Source organism: Saccopteryx bilineata, chromosome 7 (assembly GCF_036850765.1).
Source record: "Saccopteryx bilineata isolate mSacBil1 chromosome 7, mSacBil1_pri_phased_curated, whole genome shotgun sequence".
NCBI classification, from domain to species: domain Eukaryota; kingdom Metazoa; phylum Chordata; class Mammalia; order Chiroptera; family Emballonuridae; genus Saccopteryx; species Saccopteryx bilineata.
Window position 1 is genome coordinate 3,680,623 of NC_089496.1, and position 26,987 is coordinate 3,707,609.

At 34.6% G+C, this 26,987-nt stretch overlaps 1 protein-coding gene across 3 annotated transcripts in view; it reads left to right on the plus strand.

Moving 5' to 3' along the window:
• Window positions 1-26,987, plus strand: part of SEMA3D (semaphorin 3D) — a 238,833-nt gene that overhangs the window by 153,579 nt on the left and 58,267 nt on the right. For all 3 annotated transcript variants that reach the window (XM_066239284.1, XM_066239283.1, XM_066239285.1), the window contains 3 exons: window positions 2,635-2,728; window positions 5,528-5,656; window positions 13,861-14,003. In XM_066239284.1, the coding sequence (XP_066095381.1) occupies window positions 2,635-2,728; window positions 5,528-5,656; window positions 13,861-14,003 (366 nt within the window). The remainder of the gene's footprint in view (window positions 1-2,634; window positions 2,729-5,527; window positions 5,657-13,860; window positions 14,004-26,987) is intronic.

The following is a 26,987-nucleotide window of genomic DNA, read 5'->3' on the forward strand; positions in this document are numbered from 1 at the left end:
TAGTATAGGCTTTGGCAAAGCACTTGCTTTGTTCCAGCCACTTAATATGCAACCATAGTAGGCAACAGGAACACAGAAAGGCAAGAGGCAAGGATTCCAAAAGTATTATACGAATATATATCTTTATATAAAAATAATGTATGCTATTACATTATACATATACACATATGCATATACATATACTCTGCAAAACTTGCAGTGCCTGATAGCTGTTAAATGATTAGATTGGAAGTATATTCTTTGTTTCTTCTGCTGCTGCAAATTTCATCTTTAAATGGGAATGGTATTAATAATAACTTTGCCTGGATGTAATGAATAAATGTTTTCTATCATTCTCATTCCTTTCTTTCAACAATATTTCTGCATGCAGCTTAGATAGATGCTTTTTGCATAATTACTTAGAATTAAGTGATTAAATAGGGAAGCATAAAGTTTGAAGTCTCAAAAGTTAGGGTGCTGTGCAGTTCAGTCAGTTGATCTGAGGAAGTTCATTTAATCAGCCATTCATTTTTACATCATTTTCCTGTTGGTGACCTTGACTGGCTCAAGGCAACTTGCTTTCCTGATATCTCTTTTCTCCAGGAGATTAGAAGGGAGACCTTGTCCTCAGCCTCCACAAATATCCACTTTACGGGCTTATCTTGAGAATTTAATGAAATGTTGCATTTTGCAAACAGAAGTCTGCACAATTGTAAGGGAGTATTTAGTACTTTGCATCAAATGTGACATTCTCTCCGATATTTTCTTGGTTTTCTTTTTTAAGCTTTTAAAATCTTCTGGCATACCAGATTCAGCTTACTTTCCCCCTATATAACATCCCATTTTAGAGTCAACAGTTCTGTTTGATCTGTGGAGAAGTATTCCTTTAATGATATTCAAACATACTCAAGAGCCACAGTCTACAAGTGTTTTGTTTGTTTGTTTGTTTGTCTGTCTCTGACAAATTTCTAGCATCATCCACAGTTGGAAATCGTGCCCTAAATGTGTTCTCATTGGACTTTCAGTCCCTATTATCATAACTTGTCATTAGCTGACTTGTTCTGATTAAACATAGTTGGGTTTGATCATGTTACATGGTCACTATGAGGCTACTATAAATTGATTTTAATACATTTTAAGTTTATGAGTTTGAATTCTGAGACTAGATTCATTAAAACCATGAACTTTGGAGACAACCCTGAGTTCAAGCTACTGTTTTGCCTCTTACTAGCTGTGTGATGCTGAACAAGGTACTTAACCCCTCTATCCTCAGTATTTCTCTTTTAAAGCTGGAATTCCAAGAGTAGCTTCATCATTAGGCCCATTGGGAGAGTTCAGTGAAACAATGTACATAAAGTTTCTGGCCCATGGATCATACATATTAACCGCTAAGTACCTTGCTATTAGTATTCAAGTGCATTTACTTAAACCTCTGGAATGGCAGTTATTAATCATGCTCTTTAAATTGCTATTACTACCCTGGCTGGGTGGCTCAATTGGTTAGTGCTTCATCCCTGTGTATCAGGGTTCAGGGTTTGACAAGGCATGTGCAGGAATCAACCAATGAATACAAAAATGGGTGGAACAACAAATTGATGTTTTACTCTCTAAAATCAATTAATTTTAAAAATTCAAATTGCTATTACTACTTTTTTAAAAGGCGGTAACTACTGCTGGTCCTGTTCATAAGAAAAAGATCTGGCATGGCATATACAATCAGTTACTCTATCCCTTTTGCTTCATTGCTTGTTTTCTAGATAAGTAGCAATGAGTGGTTCTTTGTATGGCATGTATGTGTGCTAAAACACCATCTAGAGAGAATGTCCGAAATGCTGACTTTTTCTAGCACATAAGCTGGGTGAGTCATCTGCCTTTTTGCTGGATGGTAGTGTTGTCATTGTTATGAAACACTCAAGCTCATGGGACCATATTCATTATACATTCATATTTTTCTTGGAAAGTTCAACTTAAGATGTTATTTTTTCCTGAATATTAAAAGTATGCCAATGTCATTCTGACTGTGGCCACTATTATACAAATAGATGTTTCAGCCAAAATAACTGTGGTTTTTAATGTGTACAGTGTTTTCATAATAGTGAAAATATTGTAACAGCATTTTTTTGCCCACATTCATCGACAGCTATGAAAATGAACTGCCTACCTTAGAACATTACATGTCACTAAATTACAAAATACAACAAGGCTTAGGTAATTTGGGATAGTTACAGTTGCTTGGGTAAATAGACCATACTATGAAAGTATAATTATAGTAAATTTATTTTTTAGGTGAGGAAATTTGCTTGCTAGGCTCAATAAATTAGGTATTAGACTTAAGAAATATGTGTGTTTGATGTTGATATTGATAATTATAGTGGTTCAGACTAAACAGAGTGATGAGTATATTAGTACTTCTGATTGAAAAATCCATTCATTATTATTATTATTACTTTGGGCAAAAGTGATCAAAACATGGTGATTGAGTCTTGCCAGAAATAATATTTTCTGTTGAGTTAAGGAGCACAGCATGATACACATGCTATATGCTCAATGAGTTTTTTGTTGAATTAATGAGTTAAAATTTAGTTCTTATCTTCTATGTTCTTGTTGATTCTGAAAGTTCAAGAAATCTCACTGTGTTAATATTTCTCCTAACAGGATGTTATGTTCAAACTAGATACACACAATTTGGAGTCTGGTAGACTGAAATGTCCTTTTGATCCTCAACAGCCCTTTGCTTCAGTAATGACAGGTAAGATCAATGACAGGCAGATCTTGCTTTAGGTGATTTTCTAAAAAGGTATGTGTAGATTAAACTACATTTTCTCATTAACCTAAAGATTACTTTGGAATCTTCTACTGGCTATTTAGTTATAGAATTTTAATGCCAAATCTCTATATTTAGCATCCTTATCAATAAAGTGAGGTCTCAGCCATCCACATGTCTATACAGTTACATTTCAAATGAATTTATCATTGAATTCTTTTTCATGCAAGTGACATATACACTTGTTTTAAATTTTTATGTTTAATTGTCTCAGATTTTCTTATACTAAGCTCTATCCTTATAAATGCAGCAATTCCCAAAATGTATGCTTAAGCTTTAAGTGGTAGAAATAATAATAAGATAAAAGTGGATAAATTAATAAAACAAATGAATCAAATAATAGAGTACAGATAATAGAATGTTATGACACCTTTTCTTTCTGATTTTTAAAACCTGATTATATTAGTGAATTTTACAACCTGATTATATTAGTGAATTCATGAAATTTTTACTGGCATGTTCAGTCTTTGGCTTTGTATACATCTGAAATTTTCTTATGAGATGGCTCTCCTGTTTAAAGAAAGCAGAACTGTGTGGTCTGAAGTCTGTTCTGAGGAATGTCGGCACAACTTCTGAATTTTAACCATTATAAGAACTCCTTTTGTCTTGGTTTGGTTCCTGACTTTAGTCTTTTTTTATTTAACTTGTCTATCAATTCCTTGAATTATCTACGAGAGTGAAGGACATTTTAATTTTCACTTAGTGAGAACTAGTGATCTTCCTTTGAAGTGAAACCCTGTGTTTTTGTGTGTTTTGAAAATTGTGACTAATGTTCAGTCATTATCCTCAAAAAATGAGATAGATGATTTGTGATTGTAATCTGTCAAGTAGGGTTAACATACCCTTAATAAAATAAAAAAAAAACAATAGATGGTAGGCATTGGTGACCCTTCTTAGGAATCTCTAAGTAATTTAAATACAAAGAAGACAGTTGTAAAGCCTGATGGATCTACAAATTCCATTTTGGAGCTGTAATATACAATTTTTTTCTGACAAAATGTTCAAAATTTTGCAGTTTTGTTTCAAACTAATCATTTGTTTCCTTTACTCTTACCAAACATCACCAGACATTACTCATAATATCTTTGATGTAGTTGTGTTTTTTTACTTCTATTTTTAAAAAATTTGCCCCACAATAAAATAGTGCCATTTACCATATACTTTAGGGAAATGTTTTAAGAAATGGAAGCAGTACCATACTATATTTATGTTATACAACTGTATTTCTTTCTTGTGTTTTGTTTTGTTTTCCTTTGAAGTTAACTATTATTATTTCAGTGGTTGTCTCAACTATTATAGTTCAGTAAAAACTTATTTAGAGGGATATAGTAATCAGAGGATTTAAAAATATCTGCATCACTATACAATGGCAAAATTTTAAAGTCATTTTTCTGAGGAAAATAAGATTTTAGTGATAAAACAATGTCTTTAGTTATTCTTTTATTTGGGCATTTAAAAAGGCTAAATGTTCTGTAGAGATGTTTGGGCCTATTAAGACCAAACATAGTCAAAGTAGTTGACTATGAAGATTTTTTTTATAATTTTATTTAGAAAATTAAACTTAATGGGGTGACATATTATTAACAGGTAAATATTTCTATAGCATTTGAACTTTTGATTATGTTGTGTACCCATCCATCACCCAATAGTGTTGGGCCAGTGGTGTAATGAATAAAGTGTCTGATTATGGATCAGAAGTTTTCTTGAAATAGAAGCTTAGCTCTCAAAAGGGCGACATATTCTTCTATAGGGATAACATTCTTTTCTGCCATCTTCCTTCACCCCAACAATGTGCTAACAAGCATTGAGAAACTTTGACCTCCCTCTTCTCCTTTTCTCCCCCAATCCTTTTCTTTACCTCTCCTTCCCCCTGCTCTCTCCTCTGCCTTTTCTCCATTTTTCCTCTGCTCATCTTATCATTTTCTACTCCTTCCTGTCTCCTTTTCCTCTTCCTCCATCTATCCTCCCTGCACCTTTCCCCTCTCAGCTTCTTTTTTCCTCTCTAGGCTCATTTATTTTTCTCCTCCACCTCCTGCTCCTTCTCTCTCCCACCCCCTGTCTCTCCCATAAAACATGGATATGCACTTTACATAAATAACAGGACAAAGAAGTTTGGTATGCAGTAATGGTGACATTGTTCCCTTCTTTCCCTTTTCAGGAATTCCTGTTTATCAGAACTGTTAGAGACATGACTAGCTACAAGGAATGCAAAATGTTATAATTACAAAGAATGACTTCAGTGCTGAAAGCTCCCTTTCAGCAGAGATTAGGCAGAGAAAAGTTGTGGTCATTGAGGTTGTGTTGGTTAAGTAAATACTAATTACACAATCCATTCCTCATTACGGCATTTACTTTTTAATATTTCTTTGTGATGTTACAATGAGTAACTCCTAATTATGATATATCCTTGAATTATTTACAAGAAGGGAAAGAAGTAGAGCTTATTTGTAAAAGAAGCCAATACATATGCAGTTATTAATTCAGAAGACCTTGACTTTTTTCATATTGAACTAACATCAGCTTACCAAAGTTCATTGAGTTATCTTTTCTTTAAACAAGCACACTTTTTCAAAATCTGAAAATGAAGTTTATGAATTATACTGTCAATATATTCTAATGTTAAGCAATAAACATCTTTGGTTTCATGCTGTGAAATTAGTATATTGTAAATAGTGTCTGCTGGTAAACTCTTAGAAGTCCTATGCATTCTTTCCTCCCGCCCAGATGAGTACCTCTACTCTGGAACTGCTTCTGATTTCCTTGGCAAAGATACTGCGTTCACGCGCTCCCTTGGGCCTGCTCAGGACCACCATTACATCAGAACTGACATTTCAGAGCACTACTGGCTCAATGGTTAGTGATGTACTCACATTTGATTGTTTTTCCTTGCATATGGGTAGATAAGAAACTCATTATTATTCATTCAGATGGGCTTTGGGTTAAGTGACTTAGCTCAACATTATAAAATACGTTTGAAATAATTTCTCACTAACTTAGACATATTGTGTATATGATAATAGCTAACATTTGTTGAGTGTGTGCTCTTATCTTTGACACTTCTATGCTCTGATTCATTTCTTTAATATTTAAAATGACCTGTGATATATATAATTATTACATACTTTTTAAAGATGAGTAAACTGAGGTAGAGAAAAGTTGAGTAATTTGGTCAAGGTCTTGCAACTTGTTCATTGCAGAGCTGGGCTTCAAGTTAGCAATATTCTGCAATCTGCTTTTTAATGACTAAACCAAATTCTGTCTGAGTATAATGGAAAGGGGTTAGATTATAATACTAACTTCTTTTGTTTAAAGATAATTTATGTTTTGGTTAAGACATCTCCATCAAATCAATTTAAGCATATTGATATTGACATTAATTTGATTACTTTTTTGTTTAAGGGTCATAGAATATTATAAGTTTTCAATAAAACAAACTCCTCCCCCCCAATCCAAAACAAATAAACGCATTTATTTAATTCAAGAAATAATGCAAGGATTCTTTTTCTCTCCTGCCTTACAATAAGTCAGGTTTTATCATGATTTTTCTAATGTTTTCTAATTAACATAGGACTTTATCCCACTGTGTTGCAGAATAACATAACATTGCTATATAGGCAGGCCAACAATATTTCTCATTCCCACCATAAATATTGAGTTTTAGTGGAGGAGGCCTGGGTAAAGATTTCCTAGGGGCTCTTTCTCTATCTCTCCATATCACTTAAGGAGTGAACAAAAGGGGAAAACACTTTAAAAACATTTTTAGTCCAAACTTCCAGATCTCTTTGTTTATACAACAATGTGAATTTCATTGACCACAGGAGACCATTATGAATATCACTATGAATAACACAAATTTAGGATATCCCCAACTAAGTGATTTCTTTCTTCTTCTTCTTTATTTTTTATTTTTATTTTTTTTACAGAGACAGAGAGAGAGAGTCAGAGAAAGGGATAGATAGGGACAAACAGAGTGATTTCTTAATACTCACACAAGACAGGACTGTCATCTGGAGCAGCATGGAGTTTTGTGGAAATACGTGATTTGAGAGGGATCCATAGATTTTACCAACTGAAAAACTTAGTTACTTGCTTAGGTAACAAGATACACGTATGGTTTTAAAATGAAATATAGATTGTATTTTTTGATCTTGGGATTACAAATGGCATTATATTGCCATTTAAAAGATTATTGCATTTTTCCCCTGAACTGTGATATGTCTGTAAAGAAGTCAGAAGCATCACTCAAACAATAAATGGAGGAAATAGTTATTCAACTGTTATTTGCCTAGCATGTTGTTCTTAGGGCTGTGCAAAGAGAATTGCAAAGTAGGAAGCCTTTGAGTTGGTTGAACATTCTCTTAATAAGCAGCATTTGAGGGCCTATTACACACTGAATGCAATTCTACACACTGGGATTAAAATGATTATATGGCATGGTTGCTGATTTCATGGGTGGCAAATGCCTAAGGCATAAGGGAGTGGGAGATGGGGCTGAAAGGTTGTAAATATTATCCTGAAACCAATGGAAAGTTATCCACAGTTTACCGATTTATTTTTATGAGGTATGATTGACATATAGCATTATATTAGTTGCAAATGTACAACATAATACTATATTGGTATATAATGCAAAATGATCACCACAGTAAATGTAGCAAGATCCATCACCTGATATAGTTCCAATTATTTTTTCTTGTCATAGGAGCTTTTAAGATTTACTCTCTTAAAAACTTTTAAATATGCAGTGCAATATTATTAACTATAGTTACCATGCTGTGTATTATATCCTCACAGCTCATTTCTTTTATAACTAGAAGTTTGTTCTTTTTGGTCCTCTTCACCCATTTCCTGATCTTAATTAGGGAACCAGATCTTTGTTTTTTATGAAGGTAACTGACAAAATAGCATGAAAGGAAGACTGAACAGAGAATGAGGACAGAGAGAAGAGGCCGTTGCACAAAAACAGAAAAATGAGGATGGGACAGGAACAAAGTCAGGGGCAGCAGAGGTGGACATAGAATATATAGGAGTGAATATTTGAAATAAAAATTTGGGAATAAAAATTTTATGGAAGGTTTCAAGAGAAGATTTTGGATATTGGAAAAAATTTACAATTAAAGAAGTCATCAGAAAGGAAGAAGTTGAAGGTAGGAGGAACTACACACTGCAGAAGGTCTCAATGGATTGAATGCAGACAAATGATTAAGAACTAGGAGAACATTTTTGATGCTAAAACATTTGAGGCAGATTGCTTAGTGGTTAGTGACAGGGATACAATATAACCTGATCTATCTAGACATTTCCATTTTTATCTGCTTTCTTCAGCTCTCAATTGTGTCCCAGTTTAGATAAAATTCATACCTCTGTTTCTGTGTAATTTAATTGCTAAAGTTTAAATCCTGATGATGACTTATTTGTAACCTCAAATATTTATGTAAATCCAATTCTTTGTCTAAAAATGTGTAATAATATTTATAATGTGTTATAAAGAGTAAAGTAGATCAAATAGAGAGGTCTGATGGAAAATAATTTTAAGAGCTATTCAGTGTCAATATTATTATCACCATCATTATCATCATTTCTTTAAGTAAGAGGAGTAGAGGGTGCGTCTAAAACCCTGAATGCTCTGATTTTCTGACACCTATTTAGCATTTTTGACTATTGACAACCTTGCCTTCCTGTACACTTCACAATTCTGTGAGCTCATCCATTCTAATAGTTTCTGCTGTTTCCTGTGTTCACGTGTTTCCTAAACCTCTATTTCCAGCCTTTTCTTGTAACTAAATGCCCTTAAAAACATTTATTTGGATAGTTTATATTTTCATCTCAGATTAGAATAAGTTGTTTAATATGACAGTAAAGATATCTAAGCCTTAGCCTTCATTATGCCACTAAAGTGCTTTGAGATTTTTACAAGTTATTTTAGTGATCCTTTGTTTGAGTTTCCTTAAACATGTGCATCTATAGATATAGATGCATAGATAGATATATAAAAAACTAATTATATGTAAAATTGTATGAGTCTAACTTTAAAATTATCTTGTTTTCTCTTTGTAACTTATCCTTCAATACCAGTTTTCTGATTTCATCTGTCTTAACTTCCTTAACTTCATTCACCCAGTTACGTTGAAATTATCTTTGAGCCCTTCCTCTCCTCCACCCCTTTATCCAACTTTTTGCTAAGGGCCTTTACTTCCTTCAAAATATCTATTGACCTTGTTCTTTTTCATGACTACCATCTTCCTATAGGTTTTCGTCACCTTATCTTTGGTTTATAACCATTATTTTACTGTTGTTGTTTTTTTAAAATAATTTCTGGTCTAGCCAGAGTTAGTGTGAGCATCAGGTCGGAGGTATTCTGGGGGACAAGCAGGCTGGAACTGGATGATCACAGTGCTCAGAGGACCCTTCTCGGTCCATGGAAACTAGGGCAGAGCAAGGGCAACATGGCAGAAACTATGTGAGATCCTCTAATGAGGAAGTACCTGGCAGGCTATGGCAAAAATGGTGGGCTTGCCAAGGGAGCATTTCTGTCCTCCATTCTGAGAAGTGTCCATTTTTCAGATATGGTCGGCCTAGGGTGCAAAGAGAGGTCAGTAGGGTCCATGGGCTGGTGTCAGGAGTGTGGGGATACAAAATACAATGATTGGCAGAGGAACTGTGTTGACTAGTGGGAATGAATGTTATTTCAGACATTCTTTCCACAAATTGAGACTCTGTGTAAAGAATAGATATGTCCAGGTGTCCTAACTGCAAGCCCCATCCTTCCATTATGTACCAAATTCTGACAAGAATAAGCATGTCATGTCTCCTGAATTTGGAAGCTGAAATCCCATTCTGGTGGCAGTGATGGGGATAAAGTCTCTGTTTCTTCTTTTATTTTAATTTTTAAAAAGTGTTTTGGCCTTGGCCAGTTAGCTCAGTCAGTTAAGAGCATCATCCCAAAACAACAAGGTTGCAGGTTTGATCCCTGGTCAGGGCACACATGGGAAGCAACCAAGGACTGCACGACTGAGTGGAACAGCAAATGAGTGCTTCCCTCCCCTCCACTCTCTCTCCCTCCCTCTGTCTCTAAAAATCAATAAAAATTATGCCCTGGCCAGATAGCTCGGTTAGAGTATCGTCCCTGAGGACAGAGGTTGCCGGTTAGATTCCCGGGTCAGGGCACATACAGGAGCAGCTGGATATTACTGTCTCCTCTCTCGCTCTCTGCCTCTATCTCAAAAAAATTATTTTTAATTTAATTTTTTATTAAATTTAATGGGGTAAGTGATCAATAAGGGTACATAGGTTTCCATAGCGTTTGAACTGTTGATTGCATTGTGTGCCCACCACCCAAAGTCAACTCATTTTCTGTCACCATATATTTGTCTCTCTTTACTCTCCTCTGTCCCATCCCCCCCTCTTGGTAATGAAGATGTGGTACATATATACAAATGGAATGCTTCTCAGCCATAAGAAATGATGATATATTTCCATTTATGACAACATGAATGGCCCTTGAGGACATGATAGTAAGTGAAATAAGTAAATCAGAAAAGCTAAGAACTATATGGTTTCCCACATTGGTGGGATATAAAACTGAGACTCATGGGCATAGATAAAAGTGAAGTGTTTCTTCCTTAGCACTGGAACTAACACAGTACAGTTAATGATCCAGCCAGCTTGCTCGATAGCTGTAGTATCCAATAGGGTAGACACTAGCCACATATGGCTATTTAAATTTACATTAATTAAAATTAAGTAAATGTAAAATTCTGTTTCTTAGTCACACTAGTCATATATAAAGTGCTCAAGAACCACATGGGTAGCAGCTGCCATATTGGATAGCACAGGTATTGGACATTTCCTTCATCACAGAAATTTCTATTGAATAGCTATGGTCTAAAATGTAGTTATTAATTACATAGAAGAATCAACAATAGCATAATGCTACATAAATATAAAATTTCTTTACTAGTCATATAGCATGTAGATGTAAAACTTGCTCCTGGGTTTTATAAAATTGTTGCCAGGTTGAAAGAACTGAGAGATATTTAATATTTCAAACCATGAGGTCTATGTATAATCTGTTTCTTCATATCTATTATTACACAATTGTATTCTTTATTTTTAGTTAGAAAATTTGAGAATTTCTTTTCTGTTAAATTTTGCTTTTCATTATTTCATTTTCAATTTAAAATCTACATGTCTGTGATGAACTAAACTCTTATAAAGGTAAATTGATATATGTTAAAGTTAAATGAAATTTCCAATTAAGTATTTAGCTGTTAAGATGCAGATGTTAAGTAATTAATCTTTTGAAAAATATGAATCTTTTTTAAGTCAGTTTTTGTCACAGAGCCACTTAGGAAGTTTAAAATCCTTGATGCATGTGTGTACCATATTTTTTTCTTTGCCCTGCCTGGAATTAAACAGGGTGAGATCAGTTAACCTCTTTACTTACTAGTCCAAGGATCCTTGTCAGAATTTCCCTAGGACTTTGTCTAATCCAGTTCTGGAAGATTTAAGAAGTATCAATACTGATCCCTTCTTTGAGAAACTAATCCACATATTAAATACTTAACAAGAGAATTAAAAAATTACAAAGGTGAAGTAGTAATACTATGCAAGTTCTAGATGAACACATGATTTCACACTTTGATTTTTCTCAAATTAATCTTAGAACATATCAGGGAATAGAAATATAAATAGAAGTCAGAGTAGTTACTCAAACACTGTAGAGTGTTTGTGAGAATTTTAGGATAAAACTAAAGTATGGAAAATGAAAACAAATGACCCCTCAGATGCATATATTTTTTCCTTCCCAAAGTAAATGAAACTCTTTGTTTTAATTTTTCATTTTTAACATATGGAGGCAGTTTTTAATTTGAAGTTTCTGTTGGAGTGCTCTGTTGTCTATAAATTCTCCTTCCACTCAAAGGACAACATTTTTCAAAAGTAATAGGAAAAGATACTACAAGAAGAAGCAAAGGAATGTAAGAAAGTCATTATGTATTGTCATGGCAGGTGAGCCATCTGAGTGAAAAGAGGTTCACAGGGAGAAATAAAAGTGATGTGTACTGGAGGCCTCATGGATTTATACCATTTTCAGTTGGCAGTGACTCTTGGTGTCATGCTAAAAGTTCATTTGTGAAAATGCACGAGTATAAACTTCTTCTTTATTAGGACATGTGTTTCAAATGCCAAAGAGGAAAAATGTGCGATAATAGAACCCAGGTGTCTATTGCTGGGATTTTAAATGATTTAATTCAACAACAATGGATGTCATAACACTGATTAAATGATACCTATCTTTACCCAAATTTGGCAGCAAGTCAGGAAAGAGTTTCTATCATGAAACACTAGCATCAATGTTGTAAGACAGGACCTCAATTGCATCAGCAAGAAAGAAACTCTCTGTTCTTTTAAACATCCTATTTTAACTTGTAAATATGCTTATTATTTAAATCACTGACTAGAGTATTTTTTGATACACTTTTTCCATAATTCCATTTTTTCATACAGTAAACATTTGACTTTAACACTCCATTCAATTTTCTTACAGTACTCCAAAACCATTTTCTTACAGTACTGGAAAAAGAACCAACAATTAAAAGAGAGTTCAATAAAACCAAAAATCATTGAATAAACACAAGACCATCTGTTAAATACTGTATGAAGAAGTAGTCTATGGCTCTTAATCTTAGATGTTTATAAGAATCACTTATAAGGTTTCCTTTATTTTTGTATCTCTGTATTTTAAAAATATACATGCCAGTGCAACTGGAGATTTTCATCCAGGTCAGTGACATTGAACTGAGGCATCTGTAGATTCAAAAAAGTTCTATAGCTGTAAGTGTGTGGGAGTCCACTGTTGACTCTTTCTCTCCCCATTATCTCATCCTTCTGTTTAAGTCACTGGAAATATCAAGACTGGGCCATCTTCTTAGCCTTATATCTTGGCCATATATTAATAATTCCTTAATCTATATTATAATTTGTTTGAAGTGAAAAGTCAGTTTTATTAATTTTTATATTCTTTGATTCCTTGATCCTACCAGTTTTCTTGTTCTGAATGCCTTGAATATAGTAGTACTGTAATTAAATACAGTCTTTGTTTTCATGAATTTGCTGAAACCCTAATACCACATTTGTAGGAAAATTTATTTCCACAAAGTGGTATTTTTTTAAGAAAACAATATATATATTTAAATTGAAAGTGAGAAGTGTTCATTTATGACTACGAAAAATTTTTACTTTACTCAGGAATTCAAAACCAATTGTATTGTATGGATGTGTACAATTTGTTATTATTTTCTAGTTTGTCACAATAATAATGATTACCATTGCTGTCGTCATCTTAATAATAAATAATATTAATGAAACGTAGTAAGTCAGTCACTATTACATACTAAATGCTTTACATATATTAATTTGTGATCTTAGTTATCCAAGGAGGTAGATGACATTCATAGGCTCACATTAGGTATGAGAATCGAGGCATTGAGAAAATAATTTGCCTAGCACCACCTTTCCAGTAAGTGGCAAAGGCATGAAATAAACCTGGCCAGAATGTCTCCATGGCCTACACTGAAGTCGACATACACACTATTTGTTGTTGTTTTTTTCATTTTCCCCACTTTAGCAGTTTCACAAAATGCAGCACATAATTCCATAATATAACAAAATTTAGGGTATGTTTATAGTTTTTACTAAACTTTTTATAATAGATATTGTGGCTAAAAAGCAAAAACTCCATCATATAAAAGAATATAAATCATAGAATTTCCAGGTGTGAAAGGGCTTTCTACATAATTTAGTCAAGTTACAAACATAAATATCAGCCAGTCATTTTCTCATCTGCTAAGTTCCTAGAGAACTTGTTCAGGACCTCTTCGTGCAAATACATGTTTCTACATGTGTAATATTTATTTTTGTGTATGTCTCATTTCTTGCATTCCACTCATGGTTCATTGAAAAAAATCGACAAATTATTTTATATATGAAAGATGTCGGTAGTATTGTAGCTAAATTATTTTGGTATTTTAATTTATAGCTTCTTTTCTTTCAAACAGGAGCAAAATTTATTGGAACTTTTCCCATACCAGACACCTATAATCCAGATGATGATAAAATATATTTCTTCTTTCGTGAATCATCTCAAGAAGGCAGTACTTCCGATAAGACGATTCTTTCTCGAGTTGGAAGAGTTTGTAAGGCAAGATATCTTTATTTTACTTAAGCATGTATGTGTGGAAGTAAAACTTAATGTCTAGTATTTATAAGTGATGGGATTATTCATGCTATCTTACAGGCATAATTTTTGAGATCCAAAAGCAAAAGGAAAAAAAATTGATTCAATTTTTCCAAAATGTAAGTTTACTTTTTCAGTGCCTGAGCTGTTGCCTGGGTGTGAATCTCTTTGACACCTTGCTCCTTTTACTGATGGGCTCTTCCTTTGCTAGTTATTGATATTCCATTAAAATCACTGTATTGTCCCAATTCATGGAGGTTAAAATATTCTGATACATTTAATAATCTTATTTTGAAATTGAAAACAACTTAATGAAATTCCTAGAGTAACTTAGGCAGTAAAAACATCATATCTTGTATTTTTATTAAAACACAAATCTCTTGCCTGACTCATGGTGGTACAGTGGATAAAGCGTCAACCTGGAACATTGAAGTCGCTGGTTTGAAACCCTGGGCTTGCCTGGTCAAGGCACATATGGGAGTTTATGCTTCCTGTCCCTTTCTCCTCTCCTCTCCCTCTAAAAATGAATAAAACATAAAAAACAAGCAAGCAAAGATCTCTTCACACATCTAAAATTATATATCTTTGCCTGGATCAAATGAGTTGAAAATATGGCTATAGTATTACCATAATAATTATTTTAGAACATTACTCTAGATTAGGATCTGAGAGAAAATGAAAAAAAGAGGGAAAAAACTAAAATACAATAATTATTTTGAAGAATAAAACAATTACTTTTTAAATCTTGCTATTTTATGTACATTACAGGTAAGTATGGAAACTCTGAGACACTTCCATTTTGTGCCATCGAAGCTCTCATTTTAGTGAATAACTAGCTTTGTAGAATAATAATGCTACTGGATCTACTTTTGACTTAAGTATATTATTTTTGTAGCTGGATTTATCACCACTAAAATAACTTTTCTTAACTAGACAAACACCGTCAGCCTGAACTTAGGTATTCAGAGAAAGAGCTGTTAAGCTAATAAATACTCTCAGTGGGAAGCTTGCTTTGGTTTTATACAAACTTTTCATTTTTCTTCCATCTGAGCCTATCACTTTTTGTCTCAGTCTGTGCCCTCAGGCTTTTAAAACTTCCAGGGACAGTAATACAAACCATCACAGCACTTAAAAGGGCTAATGAAAGCAGGACTTTTGAGTGAGGCCAACTTGTGAGCACAAATGAGTCTTTACCTAGAGTCACAGCCAGTTGTGCTGTCTTCCATTGATGCCTTTACCTGCAGGGGACAGATTCTCTCAAAAGCATCCTCATTCTTTCCGAGTCTAAGAATTCACAGTAATTTCTTTTGAAGGCTCTTGCCTAGAGGTAAATGGCCGCTGCTAGTGTGTTGTTGTACTGAAGCATGCCTTCTATCACAGTACCAACCCTGAAGGGCGGGCTGCGAACTGACATCATTTGTGTAAGCAAGCTATGTTAAATATGTCATAGAGATTTACAATCAATTAAATGTATTTCAAGAGTCACTTTCTGATGAACTTGCTTAACAACTACATGTTTTGTAAACCAGTACAATACTTATTTCTTGATAGGTTTAAACAAAAGAGATTAATTTATAATCTTGAGTCATGTTTTTATCCTACTATCAATATACTGAAAGTTAATTTTAAAGGTGGAGAAATATGGTAAAAAAATTTAGTTGCTTCATTTATTAATATAAAATTCTTTATTAAAAATGTAATCTAGATGTTAAGTATCAGTCATGAGATATTTTATTGAAATTATGAACAAACTCTTATAGAACTGAAAAAGCAGAGAGAATTATAACACTTAAGTCTTCCCACCACAAAACCTCTGAGGCCACACAGAAAGATTGGTCATGCTATTGTTTTTGGATAAAAAGCTAACAAATTGTGAAATCACATAAAGACATGTGATGGATTAATTTTCTTTAAAAAAAAGATACAATAGAGGTTCTCACATTAGTGTTTCTCTTTACTCAATCTCTGTTTTAAGTGAACACTATCTTTCAAACTTTCCACTACAAACATTTGATCTATTGGTCAAATGTTTACAGTTTGTTCTAAACGCTTTTTTTGTAATTTCTAAATTGCAACACTCCCTGCACATGTCTTTAAATCCATTTAATAATGTAGGAATAACATGTGGCAAAAAGTGAATGTTAAAGTGGAGACTTCACTGACGAGGCAAAAAAATTTTTTTAATGACATCTTGCATAAAACCAAAAGTTTAACAAATAGCTACTCAGTATCATCATTGTTGCGATTTCATTTTTTTTCACATAAAAATTGTCACTCTGACATTATTTGGAACATTTTCCTCTATGCTGTTTCATTTTTTTACGTTTATTTGATTGTTATAGGATTGTTTTCTGATTTTCAACAAATAAGAACAGAATGCATCTCTACTACTATGAAACAAAATTGAGTTTGATAAATAAAAGCAAAGCTCTCAGAGGGAAAAGATCAAGTTAAAACTAAGAGTTAGTATACAAAGCTTTTCACTTACATGGGTGTCCTTTATATATATTATTTTTCTACCAGGATTTTCTCACAGAATCAGATTATTTGGAAGTCTTCAGCTTTTGTTTTCAAATTCTTTCTTTCTTTCTTTCTTTCTTTCTTTCTTTCTTTCTTTCTTTCTTTCTTTCTTTCTCTTTCTTTCTTTTCTTTCTTTCTTTCTTTTCTTTCTTTCTTTCTTTTCTTTCTTTCTTTCTCTTTCTTTCTTTCTTTCTCTTTTTCTTTCTTTTTCTTTTTCTTTTTTAGTGAGAGAAGGGGAGGTAGAGACACAGATTCCTGCCTGCTTCCTGACCAGGAACCACCCAGCAAGCCCACTAGGGGGCGATGCTCTGCCCATCTGAGACCCTTGCTCCATTGCTCAGTAACAGAGCCTTTTTTTAGTGCCTTAGAGGCCAGGGAGCCATCCTCAGTGCCCAAGGCCAACTTTGCTCGAACCAATCAGGCCATGGCTCTTGGAGGGGAAGAGAGAAAGAGAAATAGAAAGAGAGAGAGAAGGGGGAGGAGTGGAGAAGCAGATGGTCGCTTCTCCTGTGTGTCCTGACTGGGAATCAAACTGGGACATCCATACTCCAGGCTGACACTCTAACACTGAACCAACCGGCTAGGGCATTGCTTTTAGTTTCTAACTGATCATTTCAGCCCAGTGAAAAACTATTGGCAGTTTAAGAGTCCCATACCTCTTCAGCTCCTAAACTAAAGTAAAAGTTGTTTTATTGATTTGTCATATTATTTTTAGACTGAGTAACATATAGAGATGATTAGGGAGGGGACTTTGAAAGTAGGTTGAAATTGCACAAGAATGACTAAAGACTCATTTATACAATAAAAGGCATCTTTTTTACTTTTGTTACCCATTTATTCACTATTATATTATTTCATTATTTCAGCAACAACCAGGTTATATGGGTTCTAGGCAAAATGCAATATATTAGGCACTGGGAATAAGTAAACTATTATTCTGCTTCTTTAAAACCTCATAATACAGTTAAAGTAATAGAAATATAAAAAGATAATCCCAAGAAAAAAAATAAAGATAATCTTAATATAATGTGATAGAGGTCAGAACTGAGAACTGTGTGTGCGTTCAGTAAAGCTAAATAACTTGAGTCCTGTTTGGGAGGCAGCAGGTATTTTAGGCAGCCTTGTCAGAGTATATTTTGTTTCCAGAACAGTGAAATCTTATAAGTGAAACTCAAGGGTGTAAATGGTGAGCAATGTCATTTGAGATTGGGATGGTAAATCAGAAGACAAGAAGTCTTGTTTCTATATTAAGGAGTTTAAACTTAATGCTGTAGGCAATGAAAAGTTATAAATGTGTTAAGCAGAGAAGTGACTTAGATAGGTAGCATATACTATATTTAGCAATAATTTGAGGAATGCATCTGGGCTGAGAAATATTTGTGCCAGGGAGACATGTTAGGTGGTTCCCTAAAGATAATAGGAATGAAGATATATGGGTAAATTCAAGAGATATTGTTAAAGTAGAATCTACATGTAGATTTCTAAAATAATCCTTAATTTATTTCAAGTAGAGCCCTTTTGTCATGATGGGAATACTCTCTATCTGTACTCTCCAACACAGTAGTTACATGGGTGTTAATGGCAACATATGACTAGTATAACTGAGGAAATAGATCTTAATGTTGTTTAATTATAATTTAAATAGCCTCATGTGGCTAGTGGCTGTATTATAAATGTAGACTACCAAAGCATTCATTCACTTAACATATTTATTGATATTTGACCCTATGTATAACACTATACTAAGCAGTAATTTTATAGAAGATTTTTTGGAGGGAAAAAAGATATTGTACTTATTGAGTTTACCTAGTAGATGATATATAGATCAAACAAGAAAGCACAGGCATTAATATATAATTAGAAAGTGTGATAAATGCTATAATGGAAAAATCACAGGGTGCAATTTGGAAAAATGAGCAGGCTTTAGTTAGGTATCTCTGAGAAAGTGGCTTTTGAACCAGATGTTGAAAATGATTAGGAAATTGTAGGGCAAAGGTGGCAGGGATGGGGAAAAAAAATCCAGGCAAAAGGAAAAGCACATGTGAAATCTCAGAGATGGGTTTTTAAAAGCATTTAAGAAATTAAAAGAGGTTTACTATGACTGGACTATAATGAGTAAATGGAAAAGTATCATGATAGTGACTGTTTCCCTTTAAAACAGACATAAAATGTCAACAGTCTTTGGAAGCCTAATCTTTCTTGTTTATAAACTACAGTGACTGACATTGCAGATATTGACTCCACCATGTATATAAAAGTCTGCAACAGCTCCTGTCCTATACGATCTTTAGTACATTTTAACTCTCCCTGATCTCATCCCAGAGAGGTTGATATTTGCCCTGTAGACAAGGGCTCCTATATATTTAGTAATTGTGAATTTCCACAAGAGAAGGTAGATTAGGAAAATGTGCAAAGAGTTACATTGTAATATTTGAGACAAGAGGCACCAAAAATTCTATGGGCATAGATCTTATATTTGGACAAGTTGAACTTGATATGTCTCTCGGTGTGCTGCTGTAATATCCAGTTGAAAAATATGAACCGAGATTCAGTGGTGTCCGGACTCATGAACTTGGTAACTACCAGTGCAGTTGTGGTTCTTAAAGTCATGAAAGTGTCTGAAATTGACCAAGAAAACTTGTAGATGAAAGAAAAAGGACAGAATCCTGAGAAACAATAACATTTAAGAAAGAGAGGAGGAAATGTCTATAAAGGCAATTGAGAAGAAATCGTTTGATAGCCAGTTGCAGAGCAGACAAGAATGTTTGTTGTCAGTAGTCAAAGAAAAAGAATTCTTTCAAGAACAAAGCAGTTAACAGGAATGTCACACTCCAAAAGGAAGTCAGGTAAGATTACGATTAAAAATCTACTGTTAGATTCACAGCAAGCATGATCATTTGTACTCAAATAATATGAATATTCAGCTTGAAATCAGATCTAGGTTTGTATTTCTGTTGTACTTCTTCCTAGCTCAGTTTCTTACCTAGAAAATGAGGACGCTCATCCTCAGTGACTCTTTCACCAGTCAAATGAAAGGCTGAAATGAGATTGTTTGAATTTGAATGTGACAGATATTGACACAGGGATTGGAAAACAAGGGTGGCTTAGATTCTGTTTTCAACCAATTAACAATCTAAGAGACTGCCTTGTAAATAGTGTAAGTACCTGGTTACACTACAATGAATGTCAAAAATAATAGGCACACTGCCTGCCAGGCGGTATTGCAGTGGATAGAGCGTCGGACTGGGATGCCGAGGATCCAGGTTTGAGACCCTGAGGTCTCCAGCTTGAGTGCGGGCTCATCTGGTTTGAGCAAAGCTCACCAGCTCGGACCCAAGGTTGCTGCTTGAGCAAGGGGTTACTCAGTCTGCTGAAGGCCCATGGTCAAGGCACATATGTGAAAGCAATCAATGAACAGCTAAGGAGCTGCAATGAAAAACTGATGATTGATGCTTCTCATCTCTCTTTGTTCCTGTCTGTCTGTCCCTCTCTCTGACTCTCTCTTTGTCTCTGTAAAAAAAAAAAAAAAATTATGTGCACACACATACATGCACATGTTTGGAGCCAAATAAACTGACCGCTTAGGAGAGGAAGAGTGGTCGTATAGATGTATTGGGCAATTGGACACAAGGTGTTGACCCAAGATTACTGAAAAGAGCTGATATTTTATTAATTTTAAAGACTGAAGTTACTGTTATTATTTTCCCCTCATTTTTAGCAAATATTTGGATTCTGATTTACGGACTTAGTCAAAACAATTTGGAGACATACCTGGTAAACTTATATTAACAATTTGAATAATGCAAATTTTGGACAGGGAGAGTCACTTAAGTAGTAAAATGATTTAGAAGATAATTTCACAGGGCTATGTTGATCAGTGACAGCCTTAGAAAAGTTTGTTCATCCAAAGACTCTTTCTAATTCAGTATGCTTATGATCGTTCATTTACCGGTGAATTGCTTTTCAGTTATGTCAATACTTTCCAGTCAAACGACTTTCTCAGTTTTTTCATATTTAAAATAAAGGGCTGAGCCTAGAATGATTTCTGAAGTCCTTGCCAGGCCCTATGATTCTTTGATTCTGTAGAGCAGCCAATATTTTCAAGCACTACAGGGTGTACCTTTCTTGCATGACTGTTCCAATAGGTGGTCAATTACTCAGAATTTCCTGGTAAGGTAATAAATGCTTACTGAACCAACAGGTGAAACAGCCTGAAATAAACCTTCTGAAAAAAATGTGTCTATTTACTTTGTAAGTTAGTACCTTCAGATACTATTATTTATGTTTATGTGATGTTAATTACCGTGTATGTGTGTGTGTGTGTGTGTGTGTGTGTGTGTGTGGCGAAGACCCACCCTGTAAGTTAATGTGTGGAAATTCCATTCACTTCGGTGAGGTTTGCTTACAACTTTCCGCCTCAAGGCTGTTTTGCATTATTTTTGGATTCTATTCATTTTGGAAGCATTGTCCATTCGCTTACTTAGGCTAGCCCACACCGGATTCCAGCTGTAGGTCATGCCAGTTCTTTTTTTTCTTTTTTTTCTTTTTTTTTTTTTTTTTGTTCTGCAGTATTTCCTTTGTCCATGCCAGGAATTCAGTTTGGATGGCCCTTTCACATAACTTGCCTGGGAGGCCAATTAATAACCTTTTGCCTCAATTCCACTTGCATTGTCTATTTTGATAGATGGCCCTATTTGGACAATAACTGCCTTTGAAGATTGGTGTTTTTAGGCTGATGACACTTGCCGTATTTATTGATCTCCGCCAGGTTGTGGTTTTTTGCTTACTTTCAGCATGTCACAACCTAAATGAGAGATTTAGAGCCATGAGTTACAGATGTGCTTTTGCTCCGCTTCCATCTGTTTTCCTGTCAGAAATTCCTAGGCAAGGGTTTATAGGGCTGGCTGGAGCTCTTTTCTTTTTATTTTAATGAACTCTGATCCTACCTGAAAATGACTGCCTAATATGCCTAGATTTATCTAATTTTCATCTGTTAACTCTTAGCAACTGAATTTCTTAACATTGTATGTTACCCAAGTCCTTCATTTCTAATGATTTTTACAAGTTTTTGAAGTAGTTAGAAAAACATGTTCTCCATTTAGATTCTCCAATGGGCAAATCAAAAACAGTCATCTCCAAACACTGAAGTTCTTTTTTAAAAGAAAAATTCCATTTTGCCTTGAAAGCCTCTCCAGAGTTGATTGCTTTAACCACTGTGTTCGATTCCTGACATCCAAGGTTTTGTGTGCTTTTTCTTCTCCTCTCCTTAGTCTGAGATGTTTGAGTTTGTATAGTTGTGCTTCTTCTACTATGGATGTATTTCAAGTTTATTAGAAGAGGAAGTAGAAGAGTCATTATTTTCTGTATGCTTTTATATTTTAGTGGCCAGAACTTTTTGGGGCATCCCAATGTAACAATTAACGTGACACAGAGGGTCAGCATATTGCAAAAGAAGACCCAGGCTGAAAAGGAAAACGAAACAGTTTTCTGATTTGATTCAGTGGTATATAGTTCACTATCTTTCATTAGTTCATTTAAATATTAAAACATCTTCATTTAAGCTCTTCCTCTCAGTATAAAAAATGATTTAATATAGTATAATGGAATGCCCTTCTAACAAGACTTAAGATTTTATTCCAGGTTTTGGGTTATTTTAGGTGAGAGGAAGGGAGATAGTGAGGCAGATTCCCACAGCTAACTGGGATCCACCCAGCAACCCCATCTGAGGCTGATGCTTGAGTACCACTGAGCTATTTTTTGCACCTGAGGCTGATGTGCTCCAGTGGAGCTATCCTCAGAGCCAGAGGCCATGCTCAAACCAATCAAGCCACTGGCTGTGGGAGAGGAAGAGGAAGAGAATGGAAAGAAGGAAGGGGGGAAAAGCAGATGGTCACTTCTCCTGTGTGTCCTGACTGGGAATTGAACCCAAAATGTCCATACACTGGGCTGACGCTCTATCCACTGAGCCACCAGCCAGGGCCCTAGCTTTTACTTGCTGTTTCTCTCACACCAAAATCATAATTTCAAGCTTCTAAATCGGCCACCTGTGTTTGGATTAGTCTTATTATTATTTACTAATACATATGCATATAGACCATCCTTATTAAGTTTACAGAGATTCTAAAATCTATCCCTAGAAATAACTTGGTGAAGATTAAGGCAGCAAAGAAAGAAGTAGATTAGATAGTAGCTCCAAAGTGTCAGTGGCTGTGATCATATCCCCAGTACTTCCTGGTGCAAATGGGTCTTTAGGAGATTTGAAGACATATCTCAACACAAGACTATTAAAAATCTGCTAGGTACAGCTGTTATTATAAATGGCATATCAGATAAAAAATATGAATGATGTGTTGAAATATAACAAGCATTACATCGAAAACACAAGAGCATTAAATTGCCCTGATCTTATTTGTTGAATTTGGAAAAAGGGCCAACTGTGTATTTGCCTCAGTATGACCATTTCAGCTGTGAAAAAACATTTTCACTGATTTAGATTACTGTAGCATTTAGATCACACTTCACAGGAAGGTGGGCAGACTTAGTTTAAGTAGAATGTCTGAGATTCAATGTTACTAATGGGTAAAACTGGGGAAAGGGTGCACAAAAAATGCACAAAATTATATTTTTCAGTGTTTCAGGGCATTCCTGCATAAAGATGCCCAAGAACAGCATTAGGCCAAAGAACTAAATTTTAAGTAAAGAAGAATTTACAACCTCTGACTCCAGCGTCTAACCTTTTTTTTTAAAGTGCTTAAGGCAGAGGTAATCAACCTTTTTATACCTACCCCCCATTTTGTATCTGTTAGTAGTAACATTTTCTAACCACCCTCCGGTTCCACAGTAATGGTGATTTATAAAGTAGGGAAGTAACTTTACTTTATAAAATTTATAAAGCAGAGTTACAGCAAGTTAAAGCATATAATAATAATTACTTACCAAGTACTTTATGTCAGATTTTCGCTAAGTTTGACAGAATAAATCTTTACAAAATAACTTACTATAGTTAAATCTATCTTTTTATTTATACTTTGGTTGCTCTGCTACTGCCCACCATGAAAGCTGGAACTCCCACTAGTGGGCAGTAGGGTCCAGGTTGACTACCACTGGCTTAAGGCATGTCATTCTCCAAGGTTTACTGATTTCAAAAGCCTGGTGTCCTTTCTCTTAAACTCATCAGTTTGGTTACAGAGTTCTCAATGCACATCTATGCTTTAATAGACTAGAATATGCTCACAAATGTCTTGGAGATTTTGTTGATTTATAAAATCTTCAGGATTTAAGAGTGTAGGAGCTGATAGTCAATCACTACATGTTCCATAAGCTTCTGTTTCGCAATACACAGGTGAGAATGACAATATTTATAAAGTGCTGAGCGATCCCCAAATAGGATGGTATACAGAGATAAAATTGTGTTTAACGAATGAACCCAGAATAGTGACCCAAAGGTCAGAAGACACACTCAATAAAAGTTCATTTGTGACAGTTTGTAGCTACTCTACATGTCTATGTAAGATTTATAAGGATGTAAATTTGCTGGGAGAGTAGAAGGAAAATGAAATCACCAGTAACCTGCCTCATGACTGATCTACCCATCAGTAGTTACTATGATTAGATGTATTTCATAACATGCAACCATCACCCAATCAAATAACTCAGAAATACTATATTTTAAAGTTGCTGAAAGATTATAAATTGTGTTTTGTTTCATTTTTCATTTTTTTTCTTTTCTTTTATAGTAATCACTTTGAAATTTAAAAATATATTTCAAACATACAAACAGCTAAAGAATAAGAAAACAGGGACCCCCTGCACTCACCACCCAGACTGAACCCCTGTGGTCGGGCTTGTTTACATTTAACTTCTTTGTTTCATCTGCATCTTTGTGTAGAGGATGTCAAGGCTTTTGGCAATCTGACCACAAAGAAGCTGTGATAAATTGAGTGGAGACACACAGGAGTGAAGGGTGACTAAAAGCTGCTGATTCTGACATCTCAATAATAAATCTATTGTGTTAGTGAGAGGTTGTGTTCTTTAGAACTTCACAAAAATAAGCAAGGAGGTGACACTTTCATACAAAAGTGGTTACCTCCCTTTCAGCCCTCATCTGGGTTTAAGTTCTCAGGGAGGATTGTGTGGATTTGCAAACAAATCTAGGGATAGAGAGCTAGTCAACAAAGTGAGCCAACTGACACTTCCCTCCAGGAGAAATACAACTCCTTGTGAATTGAACTCTACCATCCAGGTCATGCTTCTGGATGTCTGCAAGAGTTACTGTCCAGTCATTAAATGCTTATAATCCATTCCTGAGAGCTATTATCCCCAAAACTATACTTGTTTCCTTGCTGACAGCAGGTGGCTTTCATCTTTGATCTGGATTTTTTTTTAAATCTTTTTATTTCTTGAGTGGCCAGGGAATGCTGCTAGATGGGTAGGCAAGAAAATTTGAAGATTCTTGTGTTCAAAGGATTGAAATTTCCATTTGTCAGGTTAAAAAGTATGCAAGCCCAGTATAAATCCCTTTTCTGTCCAACAAATTTGGAGCTAATAGAATTTTTTCAGGGTTTGCCTTGCATGTGGATGCTCATTGCAATTTGAAAGAGAAACCATGTTTGAAAATGGACATTTTTTGCTGCTTTTATCTAATACAGTGTTAGAAGGAAAATTGGACTGCCCCTTTTTATGATGAGGTAGTGATGTGTATACCATTTAAAGAAATGTTAAGCAAATATTTAATCTCTCTCTTTACTCATTTAGCAAAATAATTTGAGCAACTACTCTGTGTGAGGGTAAGAGCAGTAAACCAAACATAGTCCCTGGCATTACATTCATGGCAGTTGATATATATATATATATTTTATATATTGAATCAACACTGTCTTTGGTATTTATTGCTGACTCTCTCAAAATATACAATTAGGCAATGAAAATTTAATAAATGTCTGAGTATGTAAGAAGAAGAACACATTAAAATATAAAGGTTTTGACTAGAGCTCTGGTTAGTAAAATTGGGGCTCTGCTAAAAAAACGCGTAAAGGCTACGTGTGTGAATTTAAAAAGTTATAAATCAACGGTCATGTGAAAGATGAAGAGATAACTTACCTTGCCTTTTTAAATACATTTAAAACTATCTTTCTTTTTGAATAATTTCTGATAACATATTTTCTCACTGGAATACTACCATACATTAACACATGATTCGTTATTACATCAAAATGAATTATCAATATTTCCTCATTCATATTAACACCTGGGTTTATATTTATTAAATGATCTGAGGGTATTAGCATTAACAATAAAAATCATATCTAGATAAAGCTGCTTTCACATCTGCAGACATATGACATCATCCAATAGCTGCCACACAGATTGCTTTTATTATTGAGCAATGATAATTAATAGCAGCACCATGCACAAAATGTAATTATACATGTTTCTAGAAGGTTATTATATAAAATATGTATTTATTTTCTTAAAATAAAACTTACTTCATTCTTTGTTAATTACCAAATCTTTAGTAATTTTTTTAGTAATTGTTTATTGTGTACTAAATAACATACAGATGCTTTGCCTGGTATTATAAAGTCTTTCTTGATTTTAGCCCAATTTACTTTTTTTTTTTTGGCAGAGAGACAGAGAGTGGGACAACTAGGGACAGAAAGAGAAAGAGATGAGAAGCATCAATTCTTCATTGTGACACCTTAGTTGTTCATTGATTGCTTTCTCATATGTGCTTTGACCAGGGGGGACATGGCAGACCACATGACCCCTTGCTCAAGCCAATATTCACTGGCTTAAACCAGCAATCTTTGGGCTCAAGTCAGCGACCCCTGCGCTTAAGCTGGTGAGCGGCCCACCCTCTCCGCAACTGCCCCCCCCCCCCACTTCTGCTCAAGCCGGATGAGCCAAACTCAAGCCAGTGACTTTGAGGCTTCAAACCTGGGTCCTCTGCATTCCAGTCCAATGCTCTATCCACTGCGCCACCACCTGGTCAGGCCAATTCACTCTTAGAACATTTTCTTCCACTATTTCAGTTCAATCCATTCTTTATCTACACCCAGTTTGTCCTGGTTCTTTATATATGTTCTGAATTATTCCACCTGTTGTCTTTTCCCCCTGGTTTCCATCACTTAGAGTATTTCCTGAGCTGATCTCTGCATGTCTGAACCTACCTATTCTTTTAAAGATCGTATTAAATCTAAGTCTTCAATGAAGACTTAATTTCCAACTAAAAACATAAATCCAGAGTAAACTCAAATTCTTTGATATTTATCTATAGTTTTATTTATACTTTTCTAAAGATTTTTATCAATTTTATCTTGTGTCTTTGGTCACTAATTATTAGACATGTATTTATTAAACGGTGTTTAATAGGTAGGAAGTGGGGTGTTAGTGACATATTTGGAGTAGACAGACATTGGGTAAAAGGAA